Here is a 14,552-nt window from a genome sequence, read left to right on the forward strand (position 1 = left end):
TAGATCTCCCTACTCTTTTTAAATAGTGCTCTGGGATCCAATGTCTACCTGGACAGCCATACAGGACCTCGGTTTTAGGTCTCATCATGAAGGACCATGCAGTGCTTCCCCAGGACTGCATTGGAATGTCAACCTAGATTATATGGATTTCAAGTCCTGACGTGAGGCTTCAAACCACAACCTTTTGACTCAGAGACAATAATGCTATCAACTGAGCTAGGCTTGTTTAAACAAAAATATTTCACGCCAGCCTCCCATTGCTTGCCATAGATCAACCCAGGCCAGAAATGGTCCTTGAAAAAGCAACCCAGTTATATAAATGGATGAAAACTAAAACAAACAAACCAGCTGAAGCTGATTGAATTGAAGCAAAATACACACAGCCACATCCTTTACAGTATAAAATTATTAAAATTGTTCACTCAATCCACGACTGTTTGTGGGGCAAACAGAATTGAAGCTGCATTTGCACATTGAATGCACAATGACCTTAGCATACCTCTCTGCCAAAGTTTGCTGCTCATTTATTCCCACGTTGAAAAGCACTGGATACACTCGCAACAAATTCCCGTCTTTAATCTCCTGCGGCAAAACCTCAAACAGTTTAGTTGGGAGCTGGACCTCTACCGTGTAAAAATCTCTGCAACAAAACCCACCAGAGAGAAAAGAGGAAAAAATTAACAAGGTTTTAATAAGATTTCTGGCCCCAGAAGCACGGACAACAGAAAACACATCGGTCAAGAAAACATCCCTTTTTTTTTGGTCAGCCTGGTGTTTGGCACATGCGGAAACCCATCACCCCAAGCTTAAGAGTATCCAAACCAAACTGAGAATTCCATGCATCCCACCTACATATGGAAATCCCAGAGACAGATTGTTGGAATGGAATGTGCACTCTCCTCCTGTAGATTAATATTAAGTATTAGAAAATATCCTGGCACCTTAAGCTGCCCCGGGGCATGCAGCCATATGCTAACGGTACAAGAACCCTTTCAAGATTTGATATAACCAGTACAGAACAGCTTTAGCGTGAAATGTAAGAACAACAACAACAATTACAAACAAAAACAGAAGTCGCTGGGAACACTCAGCAGGTCAGGCAGCATCTATGGAGAAAGGAAAGTGAGTCAACATTTCGGGTCCACGACACTTCGTCAGAACTGGGGCATGTTGGGAGGGAGCGGCTTTTAAGGGCTAACAGGGAAGAGGGAGGCAGGACAAGGAAGACAAAGGAGAAAATGGGGTAGAGGACAGGGGATGATGGGTTAAAGAGGTATTAATGATGCAGAACAAAGGGGGTGGGTTTGCAAAAAAGCGGGGGAATAGAGGTGTTAATACTGCAGAACAAAACGGGTGGGGGTGGGGGGAGGAAAAGAACTTGTGACAAAACAGGCAGATAAGGGAGAGAAAAGGTGTGTCTGGGACCAAGATGATGTGGTTGGCAAGAGCCAAGGCTGGGGGCACCCAGAGTGTGCGTTGGGTACAAGCAGACTAGTTGGGTAGTTTTGCTTTTTTCTGACCAGCAAAAATCACGCAGGTTTTCATTGCAAGGACTGCCGAGCAACCTTTCCACTCTTATAGTCCAAGCAGGATCAAAACTCATCACTGAAATCATTGGAGACAACTGCACTGTTGGGCAATAAATCTATACAACAGAAGGTGGCTCAACCTGATCATCTCTGTAATTTACTGGACATTTCCACTGCAGAATGCGATAAAGCAACATTTGAGATACAGATTTGCACGTCTTAAATCAGAATATTCCTGGAATACAGTAAAACATTTCTGTTACAAATTGTAAAATGTTACCCATTGCAGTGCAAAGGATTCCGTGGTGGATTCTATGAATTCTGGACCTTGACAGGTCAGCTCCACTTATCTGGATTCCAGCATCTGCAGTATTTTGTGTTTTGTCCACTTATCTGTCACTCTGTATATTCAGCCGCAAGACAAGGATATTAAAAATCATTACGAAATCGGGAGGCAAGCAGGATATTGTGATTTCCTTGGAGCTGTGTTGGCTCCAATGTGACATACTTGACAGTGAAATATCAGAATCAAGCCAACCCTCTGTGGCAGTCTCGGTTGTCCATTAACTGAACCAGACGAATCCTCAGTACTACAGAATACTGCTGCTGACAGACCAGCCAGCCGGGCTCATTGGTAGGACTTAGACCACTGACCAGGGGCAGGATTCCTTCCCACTCAGTCCCACTGGAATGCCATAACCCAAAAGGATGAGATTGTTCAAGCTGAACAAGCAGTGGGAAGCTTGCTTTCAACAGCAAGCTATGTGATTTTAGATGATTAAACTCCAGTGGTACCCCCAACACACAAACTGTGGTCCCCAAGCCTTGTACTTCACCAACCTGCACCTAATGCTCTCTGTAGTTAGGTAACAGGGTGCGTCCCTCCAGGGAGAGGGTGCGCATTGCATCCCCAACACAGGAAAATTTCCATGTAAAAGTGAAATTCATAAGGGGAATTCTCAGTTTGGTTTCGATACTCATAGGAACAGGAGTTGGCCATTCAGCCCCTCGAGTCTGTTCCACCATTCTATGAGATCATGGCTGATCTGTACCTCAACTCCAATTACCTGCCTTTGCCCCATATCCCTTGATATCCTTATCTAACAGAAATCTATCCACCTCAGTCTTGAAAATTGAGTCCAGTATACCTATACGCATGGTGATGGGTTTCTATTTGAGTAAGACACACAGAAAAATAGTTTAGATCTCTATAAGAATAAATGATTACTTAACTACTTTGACCTTTGATCTGTTATAAAACTCTCCCTGCTTTTAAAACTCTTTTCAGTTTTTCTATTTTGATCATGACGTTAGTCAACACCCTTAATGTCACCTTCAGAAACACCCAGTGTCTCGCTCCACCACATCTTGGGAACCTCTTTCAAGTCCATCGACCTGGTCGCTTCCTTCTCACAGCGAACACTGGCCTCCTTCATGTCCCGTCCCATCTGTCCCATTCACCAGCAAGCTCCCAGCCATTCTGCCCCTGCTTTCTGGAATTTCATCCCAGAGTCCCTCCTACTCGCTTCTTCCCACCCCTCTTTTAAACTGCATCTCAAAACGTATTTGACTCCACTTTTGGTCCTCCTTCCCCTCCCCAATCCTTTCAGCTCCCACCCCCAGCTCAGCTTCGCAGCAATGTTAAGCGATTTGAGACATCCTCCCGACATGACAGATGCTATTGAAATGTAAACTGTACTGTATAAATTCCCCTTCTTTCCTCTTTGCTCAAGATTGTTGTTCATCGTTCATTGTTCATCCTATGTGAAAGGAGCAATATTGGTGTAAGTTATTTACATAAGGAGCAATGAACAACTGGAATGGCTTTTGCCATATGTGTGGTTGAGGTCAAGACATGGGATTCATTTAAGAAAGCTGCAGCAATGGGAAGATGGTAGAGATGGTATTTTAGAAAAGGGAGATCAAACAGTCCACAGGATTTTCTTCCTCAAGGAATTTTTAAGCACAGGAGAAGTTCAGCCTATTTCCCTTCTCAAATATTGTCATCTGGCCAAATCTTGTAAATAATTGCTAGATAATGGCTCCAAAGTGCAATTTTCTCCAATACAATTTGTAACGCATTAACTTAAAATTAAAGTTAGACCATTTAGGAATGAAATCAGGAACCCTAATAATCGTAAGCCCTTTTTCACACAAAGGTTAGTGGATATCTGGAACTCTCTTCTTCCAAACCGCCGTGGATGCTGTATCAATTAAAAATTTCAAGACTGAGGTGGATAGATATTTGTTAGGTAATTGTATCAAGGAATATGGAGCAAAGATGGGTAACTGGAGTTGAGGTACGTGATCTCAAAGAATGGCGGAACAGGCTTGAGGGGCTGAACGGCCTACTCCCATTGCTATGTTCCCAATGCACAATACTCTCGAGAACACAAGAGATCACAAGACTGAGGGTCACAACGCTGCTGTTACTATTTTGTTCATACCTCACTCCAGTCACAACAGGGAAGAGTTCAGCGCTGGCATTCTCCTCCAGCTGTGCTTGAACAACTTTGAATGTCACCTTCTGCAAATCCGAGATTCCCACTGACATGTCCTCCAGCATCCCAATCTCTTCACCTAAAAGTGAAAAGCATACAGGTTATACTCCTTGGCTCCAGTCAATGTCTTCACTCCTGTGGATCTAAACTCCTCAATCTCCCTAGGCTCTCCCTCAGACTCAATGGACCAGTGTGCAACCGAGGCATCCGGCTAGACCCCCAGCTGTCCTTCCTCCACCACATCTGGTCCCTGACCAGGATCGCCTTCTTCCACTTCCGCCACATTGCCCGCCTCCGAGCGCGTACCATGCCCCAAATGCAGCCAAAACCCGCGTGCGTACTTTTATCATCTCTCAGCTGGATTACTCCAACAGACTCCTCGCCTGTCTTCCCAGCTCCACCATTCACAAGATCCAGCTCATTCAAAACTCTGCCGCCCGCATACTGACCCAGACCAAACTCCGTACCCACATCTCACCAGTTCTGGCCAGGCTCCACTGGCTCCCCATCACTGAATGGATCGATTTCAAGATTCTCACACTCGTGTTAAAATACATTCATTCCCTGGCACCTCCCTAACTCTCCGACCCCCTCACTCCCCAATCCACCATCCGGCACCTCCGCTCAGCTGGCACCGGCTTCCTGCTCATCCCTTAGACCCGCCATCCCACCATTGGAGGGCGCGATTTCAGCCACTACACACCGAAAGTCTGGAACACTCTCCCTCAATCGCTCCATCTTGCCCCCTCTCTCCCCTCTTTCAAGTCCCACCTGAAAACTTTCCTCTTCGACCGTGCTTAAGGCCCCCTCCCCCTGGCTTGGAGTCAAACTCTGGCACTGAGACGCTTTCCAGTGTGGAGGGTGCTATATAAGTGCAAGTTGTTGTTGTTGTTGTTATTATAAGCGGTGGCAGCGTTTCCAAGAACCCAAAAGAGATCCATTAAGCTCTGCGGGACGCTACCCCGTGTGAAGAGTGCTATATAAATGCAAGCTGTTGTTATTAAATATGCACGGGTGAGGGTGGGGGGGAAGGTTAGAGGATATTTTATTCACAAGATCAAAAGATCAGTTCAGAGGAAGAAGGCCCTTCGGACCATCTCATCCCCCAGAATACCAACCCTACCATTCCCCCATCACAGCATCAAACTGTTTTTTTAAATGAGTCCAGTGTCCTGTCCTCAAACACCCTTCATTATAAAGATACAAAAAAACTTGTTGTAACAGTCAGCATAACCTTAGACCCCATTACCTATACATCTTTCTGTATAAACACTTTGAAATGTCCTCCCAATGTGAAAGGTGGTAGTTAGAGGCAAATCGAATTGTATTTTGAATTTCGGGAGCGTAATGAATGGCCAGTTGTGCATCTTTCGCTTTCTTAACAAGGTTGCTATCAAGAGATGTAGTGTCGAGTCCTGACACTGGGCTATAATTCACTACCCCAAGCCTTGTTTTGGACTTTGTTGACTGTCAGAATCAGTGATCATCCATTTGGCGAATATCACAAATGAAAGACTTTACAGCAGATGAAAAGAATGTGCTACTCACTGTAAGTGCTGAGAAGTCCTTCGAAGTGTACAAGCAAGCCTACAGTGTGAAGCTGTCGTAGGAAGCCCTGGTCATGTAAACACGTGTGCAGTTTGATCACAAACCCACAGACCAAGGCTGCAAGCTACAAAAACAAGAAAGAATTGGATTCACATCAACAGTTGGACAGTGGAGACCTGAAAGTCCACATACTTTTAGCTTCTAACACCATATTCGCTTACCTTTAAGGTGGGCAATTTATAAATTCAGTGTTAAACCTGAAGACTGTTTAAAACTGTATAAAACTGCCTTTCAAATTAAGCCTAAGAATTATCCACAATTCTGTGCAGTCTTACATTTTACAAGAACAATTTAAACGTCTTATAGACTAAGACTAGGTGGAATTTCTAGGCATGGATCTCAAATGCTATTTAGTGAAGATAAGCCATAGGTTTTATAAGCTAGATGGTACAATCTTAAATTTATAAGTAAATCTTTGAAGGTGGCAGGACAGGTAGATAAAGCTGTTAAAATAAAGCATACAGGATACTAGGCTTTATAAATAGGGGCATAGAATACAAAAGTCAGGAAGTTATAATGAACCTTTATAAAACACTGGTTAGGCCTCAGCTTGAGTATTGTGTTCAGTTCCGGGCACCACACTTTAGGAAGGATGTCAAGGCATTGGAGAGGGTGCAAAGGAGATTTACCAGGATGGTACCAGGAATGAGGGACTTCAGTTATCGGGAGAGGCTAGAGAAGCTAGGATTATTCTTCTTGAAGCAGAGAAGGTTAAAAGGAGACTTAATAGAAGTTTTCAAAACTATGAGGGGATTCGATAGCATAAGCAAGGAGAAATTATTTCCACTGGCAGGTGGGTCGGTAACCCGAGGACTCCGATTTAAAATAGTCGTTAAAAGAAACAGAGGGAAGGTGAGGAGAAATTTTTTCACACTGCGAGTTGTTCGGATCTGGAATGCATTGCCTGAAATGATGGTGCAAGCCGATTTGATAACAACTTTTAAGAGAGAAGTAGAACATGCTACAATTGAGGCAAATAGCATAGACGTATTTAAGGGAAAGCTAGATAGGTACATGAAATAGGAAGAAAGGAATAGAAGGTTATGCTTGAAGGCTTAGTTGAGGAAGGGCAGGAGGAGGCTCATGTGGAGCATAAACACCGGCATAGACCAGTTAGGCCGAACAACAACAACAAAATTACATTTATAGAGCGCCTTTCACATCAGGAGGATGTGTCTGCGTCCCAAAGCGCTGAACAGTCAGGTGTCAGAGCCCGAGCATGAGAGAGGAGTGGTTTAGGGGTGAGGAAAGGCAGAGAGGTGGGAGGGAGACCAAAGGCACGGTCGAAGAGAAGGGTCTTGAGACCGGCCTTGAAGGAGGCACGGGAGGAAGCGAGGTGAAGGGAGTGTGGGATGCAGTTCCAGAGTGTGGGGGCAGAGTGACTGAAGGCCCGGCCACCGATGGTAGGGCGGGTCGGGCAGGAATCATGGAGCAGGCCGGAGCCCGCTGAACGGAGTGAGCGGGCAGGTTGGTAGGGAGTCAGCAGGTCAGAGAGGTAGGAGGGGGCAAGGCCATGGATGGCCATGAAGGTGAGGATGAGGATCTTGAACTCAATCCTCTGGGGGATGGGGAGCCAGTGGAGTCGGGCGAAGATGGAAGTGATGGAGTCACGGAGTCTGGTGCGAGAGTACACAAGCTGCAGAGTTTTGGATGATCTGCAGTTTGTGAAGGGAAAAGTTCGGAAGGTCGGTGAGGAGGGAGTTCCCGTAATCGAGCCTTGATGTGACGAATGTGTGGCTGAGGGTTTGGCAGCCTGAGGGGTGAGGCAGTGGCAGAGTCTGGCAATGTTACGGAGGTGGTGGTAGGCAATGCCAGTCATGGCGCGGATGTGGGGGAGAAAGGACAGTTCATGGTGGAGTCCTGTAGCTCAGTGGTTAGAGCACTCGCTTTGCAAGCGAGAGACCTGAGTTCAATTCCAGGCAGAGGGCGAAACCTTGGGCAAGTTTCCTTACTCCACACAGAGCCTAATAATAATCCCTCCAAAACCAAAAACAATAATAAATTGGTCAGTTTCAATCTACGACTGTTTGTGGGACATTGCTGTGCGCAATTGACTGCCGCGTTTGCCCACAAATATACAGTCAGTTCACTTTACAGTGTATTCTGTGAAGCGCTTTGGGACGTCCTCCCGACGTGAAAAGCGCTATATCAAATGCAAGGATTATTATTATTATTATTAAACAAGACACCCAGGTTCCTGACTGGCTTAGTGAGGTTGAGTGTACAGCCGTGGAGGCTGATGCTGCCAGCGCCTGAGGTGCGGAGGCGCTGGCGCGAGCCAATCAGGAGGGCCTCGGTCTTGCTGACGTTGAGTTGGAGAAAGTTGGCCCTCATCCAGGACTTGATGTCAGACAGGCAGTCGGTCAGGACCTCAGTAGTCCTGGAGTTCAGGGTGGAGGCAGAGAGATAGAGTTGGGTGCCATCCGCATACATGTGGAAATTTACCCCATGTCTGCGGATGATGTCACCAAGGGGGAGCATGTAGAGGGTGAAGAGGAGGGGACCGAGGACAGAGCCCTGAGGAACACCGCACAAGACGGTGCGGGGACTGGAGGAAAAGCCGTTTGCCGCGACGAAGTGGAGGCGGTGTGAAAGGTAGGACCTGAATGGGCCTGTTTCTGTGCTGTATATTCTAATGTATTCTAACGTAGATAATTATTTTGGGCGGACAAATTTGCAATGACTATGGGGAGAGAGCAGGGGAATGGGATTGATTTGGGTAGCTCTTTTGAGAGACCCGGCACGGACACGATGGGCCAAATGGCCTCCTTCTGTGCTGTATAATTCTATGATTCTATGAGGTTTTGTTAACAAAGGAACTGAAGTAATGAGAGTGGGTTGGTGCCCTCTTCAGCCTATTAAATGGAATAGCAATCAATGTAACACAAGAACGGTGCAGCCGTAATGTAACAGCAAAATGCTCGATACAGAACTATAATCAGTTTGTGGATGTTTGGTAATTGCCTGAAATGTGCATCGATTGCTAATGGCTACAGATTAAGCGATACAGTGAAATGAGCACTTTATCGTGACCGATGGCGTACTTGCAATTCTCCCTTCAATTATTCTGAAAACATTAACAAGTATGGAGTGGCTGCATTGCACTTTGCTGGCGTCAATTCACTCCATTTAAGAAGCAACCAATCCATTGTTACACAATACATACCCAGAGTGGTTTCAAACAAATGACAGATTGAATAGAACAATGGACTGGATACTTAAAATCACCTACGAGATGACTGCTGGTGCTGCACTGGGAACTGGTGACAGGCAGGTCAAACTGGGGAGTGATGCTGCCTGTCAACTCATTCCATCACATTGATGCCTCCCATTGCTGGGGACAGGCGGGAAGCAGGTAGGAAAGAAAATAAGGCTAAGGCTATCTTGCTAGGGCTGACAAACCACTTGAAGGACGTAATCCCCTGACACAGTGCTCCATGATGCAAACTGTATACTGGAGGGAAGCCAAAAGGGAGAAATTCTGAAGTAATTCTTTCTTTTTCACTCTGATATCTTCCATGTATTGAGTACAGGTGTCATCGTGGTTGAGTTGGGAGCTCTCTTTCTTGCCTCTGAGTCAAAAGTGGTTGGGGGGGTCCAAACGCCACATCAGGACTTCGTGCTCTAGGCAGACAATTCATTGCAACCCAGAGAAGCACTGTATTGTCAGAGGTGCTGTCCTTTGGATGAGACATTAACCCAAGGTCCTATCTGCTTGCCTTGAAAGAGCCAAAACACTATTCAAAGAGAGAAGAGAATTTCTCTGGTGTCCTGACCAACAATCCTCCAGATAAAATTGCTCATTCATTCAGGACAGTTTGTGGTACACCGCTGTGCAAAGGTTGGCTGCCGTGTTTACACACAAGACACACTCTACGATATGATAATAATAATCTTTGCATTTGATATATGGTCTCATTGTGTAGTTGAGACATATCAAAGCACTTCACAGGATATATTGTAAAGTGGATTGACTGCATTTTATATCACATGAAGCACTTTCAAACGTTCTCTAGATGTGAAAGGCTCTACACGAAGTGTAAGATTATTACTATAGAGGATGTCAATTGGAGCTGAGTGGCTCTTTTACAAGCTAAGTAACCAATACAGATTGGAACCTACATTAGTTTACCCACCTACATCCGTGACTCTTCTGACGCTCTCCGCCACTTCAACAATTTCCAGTTCCCTGGCCCTGACCATCTCCTATTTACAATGGACATTCAGTCCCTCTACACCTCCATCCCCCACAAGGACAGCCTGCAGGCCCTCTGTTTCCACCTCGAACAGCAGCCTAACCAATCTCCATCCACGAAGACCCTTCTCTGCCTGGCTGAACTTGTTCTGACATTGAACAACTTCACCTTCAACTCCAACCACTTCCTCCAAGTAAAAGATGTCGCTATGGGAACCCATGTGGGTTGTTGGCCACCTGGAACACTCTTTGTTCCGGGCCTACTCAGGTCCGCTCCCTGACCTGTTCCTCAGATATATTGACGACTGCGTTGGGTCTGCTTCCTGCTCTCACAGTGAGCTGTAAAAATTTACCAATTTTGCTTCCACCTTCCACCCCTCCATAACATTCACATGATCCATTTCCGACCCTTCCCTTCCTCAACTTCACCATCTCGGGGCATAGATTATCCATAGATATCTTTTACAAGCCCACCAACACCCACAGTTACCTGGACTACACCTCCTCCCACCCCACCTCCTGTAAAGACTCCATTCCCTTTTCCCAGTTCCACTGTATCTGCTCTGACGATGCCACCTTTCACGCCAGAGCAGCTGAAATGTTTTCCTTTTTCCTCGACCGAGGATTCCCATCCACTGTAGTAGGCAGGGCCCTTGACCATGTCCGCCCTATTTCCTACACTCTGCTCTCACCCCTCCCCCCTCTTCCCAGAACCATGATAGGGTCCCTCAAGTCCTCACCTTCCACCCAACCAGCCTGAACATCCAACAAATAATTCTCTGCCATTACTGGCATCTCCAGTGTGATCCAACCACTAAACATATCTTTCCCTCCCTCCCAGGATTCCGAAGGGACCGTTCTCTCCGTAATTTCCTGGCTCATTCCTTCATTATCACCAACATTTGCTCTCCTCCCCCCAGTGCCTTCCCATGCCAGCACAGGTGATGCAATACCTGCCCTTTCACCTCCTCTCATACCACTGCCCAGGGCCCCAAACACAGTTTTCAAGAGACAGTGATTTCCGTGCATTACCACTAATGTAGTTTACTGCCTTCGCTGCTCATGATGTGGTCTCCTCTACATTGGGGAGACGAAACGCAGATTGGGTGACAGATTTGCCGAACACCTCCATTCTGTCCACACACACACCCCTGAGCTTCCGGTCTCTTGCCACTTCAACTCTCCCTCCCACTTGCACTCTGACCTCTCCATCCTCGGGCTCCTACCTGCTCCAATGAGCCACAGCGCAAGCTCGAGGAACAGCACTTCATCTATCTGCTAGGGACCTTACAGCCCTCTGGTCTCAATATTGATTTCAACAATTTCAGACCATAATAGCTCACCTTCCCTCTCCCCCTCTTCTGTGACCTTTACCCCATCATCTGGGTCCCAGACACACCTTTTCTCTCTCTGGTCCGCCTATTTTGTTGGAAATATCCCCCCCCACCACCCCACTGTTTTGCATTATTAACACCTCCATTCTCCTGTTTTGTTGCAATTCCCCCCTTTTGTTTTGCATCATTAACTCCTCTTTAACCCATTACCCCCTGTCCTCTACCCCATTTTCTCCTTTGTCTCTCTGCCTCGCCCCTCCCTGTTAGCTCTTAAAAGCCTCTCCCTTCCAAGATGCCCCAGTTTTGATGAAGGGTCGTGGACCTAAAACGTTGACTCACTTTCCTTTCTCCACAGATGCTGCCTGACCTGCTGAGTGTTCCCAGCGACTTCTGTTTTTGTTACAGACTAGAACCTTGTAGCGTTATCACTAAAAGGAAGGCAAAAACATCCTTTCCTGACTCCCCTGGTTAAAAGCTGAGCTTTTCTTTTTTGTGGTGCACCTAAAAACATTGTGGGTGGCGACTTTCCTCTGCAAAATGGTTCTGCGAGTATTTTTCTGCACACAAAGATGTTTGAGGGAATGAAATGGAGGCTTGAGATGCTGAACAGGCAGTCAGCAGCCAGTCTTAAAAGGTATACAGCTCTGCTTTTTGCGCAACACTCTTTGTAGGCACAGATAGACTAATGCACCTGCAATGCTAACACGGGAAAACTGCAAATCCTGGAAATGCACAACTGATCAATCAGCACCTGAAATAGAGGATTGGCAGCTGATTTACTGTCTGTAGATTTCCAGCATTTCCCATCCACGTACATTATACACATTTCAAACAATCGTATAAGAACATTGCTGAAGTTCTGGTGATGGAGTGTGTTACAGCCTTGTAATGAAGGTGTTCAGATGACATGCAGTGTATCATAGCCTTGTAATGAAGATGATTTGATGATATTGATGGAGTGTGTTACTGTCTTGCAATTAACAATGACAGCAGAATGGGATGGAAGACAAAGAGCCCACTTACTGCTTGACTGAAGACAACATCTCTCCTCTGGTGCAGTGCTAGGGCCTGAGGTATGCTGCAGGCACACTCCTGAAGAAGTACAAACACCATGGCCTTCTTTGCTCTGGCAACCACTTCATTGACACAGTCCTTTAGTGTAACTACCAGAGGGTATAGCCCTTCGTACCAGTGATCTTGCAGAATAAATCCAACACAGGGAAATTAGTAAAGCATGATAACTGAAACATAATATTTTCTGAGAGAAAAAAGACAAATAATTTTCAATATGTGTAATGTAGTAAAACACAGACTTATTTTATGGCTAATAGCTATATTATATAGCAGTATTACCATTTACTACAGCAAAATCTAAACCTCTATCACCTTAAGTCTAGCATACCACTGGGTCTGGAGTTTGTTAGTAAAGCCATAACACAGCATAAGCGTTGAGGTTATAGTATAAGCCCCGAGACCAAATAGTGAGTGGTACATCAATGTGTGAATCGCAAGATCTTTTATAAGCATGGACCACACTTCAGAGTCAGTCATTGTATATACCACACTTTCAACGATTACTTACAATAAACTTGTTTTACTTTGTGTGTGTGTATGTGTGGGAGGAGGGTGGGGGTGGGGGTTGGGAGTGGTGGTAAAGGGAGAGGAATAAGGGTGTTACAATGGACAGCACCAGATAGACTATCGCATTATCTAACAGAAAACTGATTTACTTTTACAGATGGACTGAATGAGAGATTAGATCTTGTACTACATTAGAACACGGTAAAGAGATTTCAGACAGGCTAATTCATTTTTGCAAGCCTGTTTGAAACTATTATTTTTGCCTTGCTTTACAGTGCTGCATTAAGCATGGTACAGATGTAGTTTCAATGAGGTCTGTATTAAACCCTCCACATCTTGTACATTCATGAAATATAAAAGGATTAAAATCAGATTTTAAATATTCTAGGCTTGTCACTTTACGGGGAGGATAATTTGATTTAACAATTTCATCTTACATGGAGGGTTCTCAAGAATTTTCCACACTCAAGTCAATCTTGCTGGTTGGTATCAACAGGTTGCCAGAAAGCATTCACATAACAGTAGGTACATGAGAACATAATTCAGTCAGAAATGGTAGTTCACTTAAAGTACGATTCACGCAAACTAAGATCTGGATAAATAACACACAACATCTAGATTAATAACATGCAAGAGTGCCATTCACACTGGGAGAGTGTCCCAAGATTCTCGACAGTTCTGGCTTGACACCCGAGCTGGGGGTGGAAGCTGAGGAGGGTGGGAGGGGGAAAGATGATTGAAGGCGCAGTCAAAGAGGAAGATCTTGAGACAGATTTTGAAAGAGGTGAGGGACTGAGCGAATCCAAGGCTGAAAACCCGACTACTGATGATGGGTCGGGCAGGGGATATGAAGTAGGCTACTGTTTGCTGAGCAAAGGCTGCGTGGGTACAGTAACAAACACCCACAGGAAATAATAATCAAACAAACAGCACAAGCCGGTGAGAGGCAGATGCACTGCATATAGTGCAGATATCGATCGAATGTCTATTCTTCAACTGCCTTTCTCTGGTTTGTGAAATTCAGAATGACACCTACCACCTACTGAGGGCGGGATCTGATCAGCCAGCGGGGGCTCCTGCTCCTGCTCACGTTCCAGCTGTGCGCTGCTCTGCTCCAGCAGTCGGTCCACCATCGCAATGATACAGTTCAAACTTTTGCCCACATTCACCCACACTCTGTCCTAGAAAAACAAATAAAAAACTAAAAACCAAATCAACATGCAACAAAAACAGTGCATCCTTTGCATTACAATTAATTGCTTGCCAGAATTTAGTAAGAGGGAATTGGTTCTCCCACCACAGGCCTGTCCATCAAGATACTCGGCTCCTTATTACGATTACAAGAAAATAAGGTGATTTTTCAGCATAGGAGCAGTCAGGTGACTGGTGGCACAGTAGGTTAGCACAGCAACTCAACTTTGGGATCTTCACACAAACCACGACTGATCAAATGATTCCTCAAGGGAACAATGCCAGGTAGGTAGAGCTGGGAGACTAAAGCAATCATAGTTTGCCACAACTTAGTCGTCACATTCATAGCGCCCACCAAGAACATTGAGAAATGGCCACTGGGTGAAGCAAGGTTGCTGGGATAGTGCAGAGGGAGCAGTTCTTAGCTGCATTTATGATGGATATTCTTGAAAATGAGCAACAGTGCAACTTTCACACTTCTGTTTAACATGTCCAAAATTCACTACTCAAATAATAAGCTGAAAATAACCAGGGAACAAAATGCACACAACCAGATGGGTCTCTGATGTGCCAGTGGGCGATGGCTGATGGGCAGCTCTGTTCCATTTTCAAC

At 45.5% G+C, this 14,552-nt stretch overlaps 1 protein-coding gene across 1 annotated transcript in view; it reads right to left on the reverse strand.

Moving 5' to 3' along the window:
- The window catches only part of inpp4b (inositol polyphosphate-4-phosphatase type II B), a 203,354-nt gene that overhangs the window by 26,585 nt on the left and 162,217 nt on the right, over nucleotides 1-14,552 (reverse strand). The window contains exons 14-18 of the mRNA XM_007897646.2: nucleotides 13,785-13,929; nucleotides 12,191-12,363; nucleotides 5,579-5,702; nucleotides 3,977-4,109; nucleotides 500-640 (exon numbers count right to left, since the gene is read on the reverse strand). Of these exons, the coding sequence (XP_007895837.2) occupies nucleotides 500-640; nucleotides 3,977-4,109; nucleotides 5,579-5,702; nucleotides 12,191-12,363; nucleotides 13,785-13,929 (716 nt within the window). The remainder of the gene's footprint in view (nucleotides 1-499; nucleotides 641-3,976; nucleotides 4,110-5,578; nucleotides 5,703-12,190; nucleotides 12,364-13,784; nucleotides 13,930-14,552) is intronic.

The sequence above is a fragment of the Callorhinchus milii genome, unplaced genomic scaffold, assembly GCF_018977255.1.
Source record: "Callorhinchus milii isolate IMCB2004 unplaced genomic scaffold, IMCB_Cmil_1.0 Scaffold1, whole genome shotgun sequence".
NCBI lineage: Eukaryota > Metazoa > Chordata > Chondrichthyes > Chimaeriformes > Callorhinchidae > Callorhinchus > Callorhinchus milii.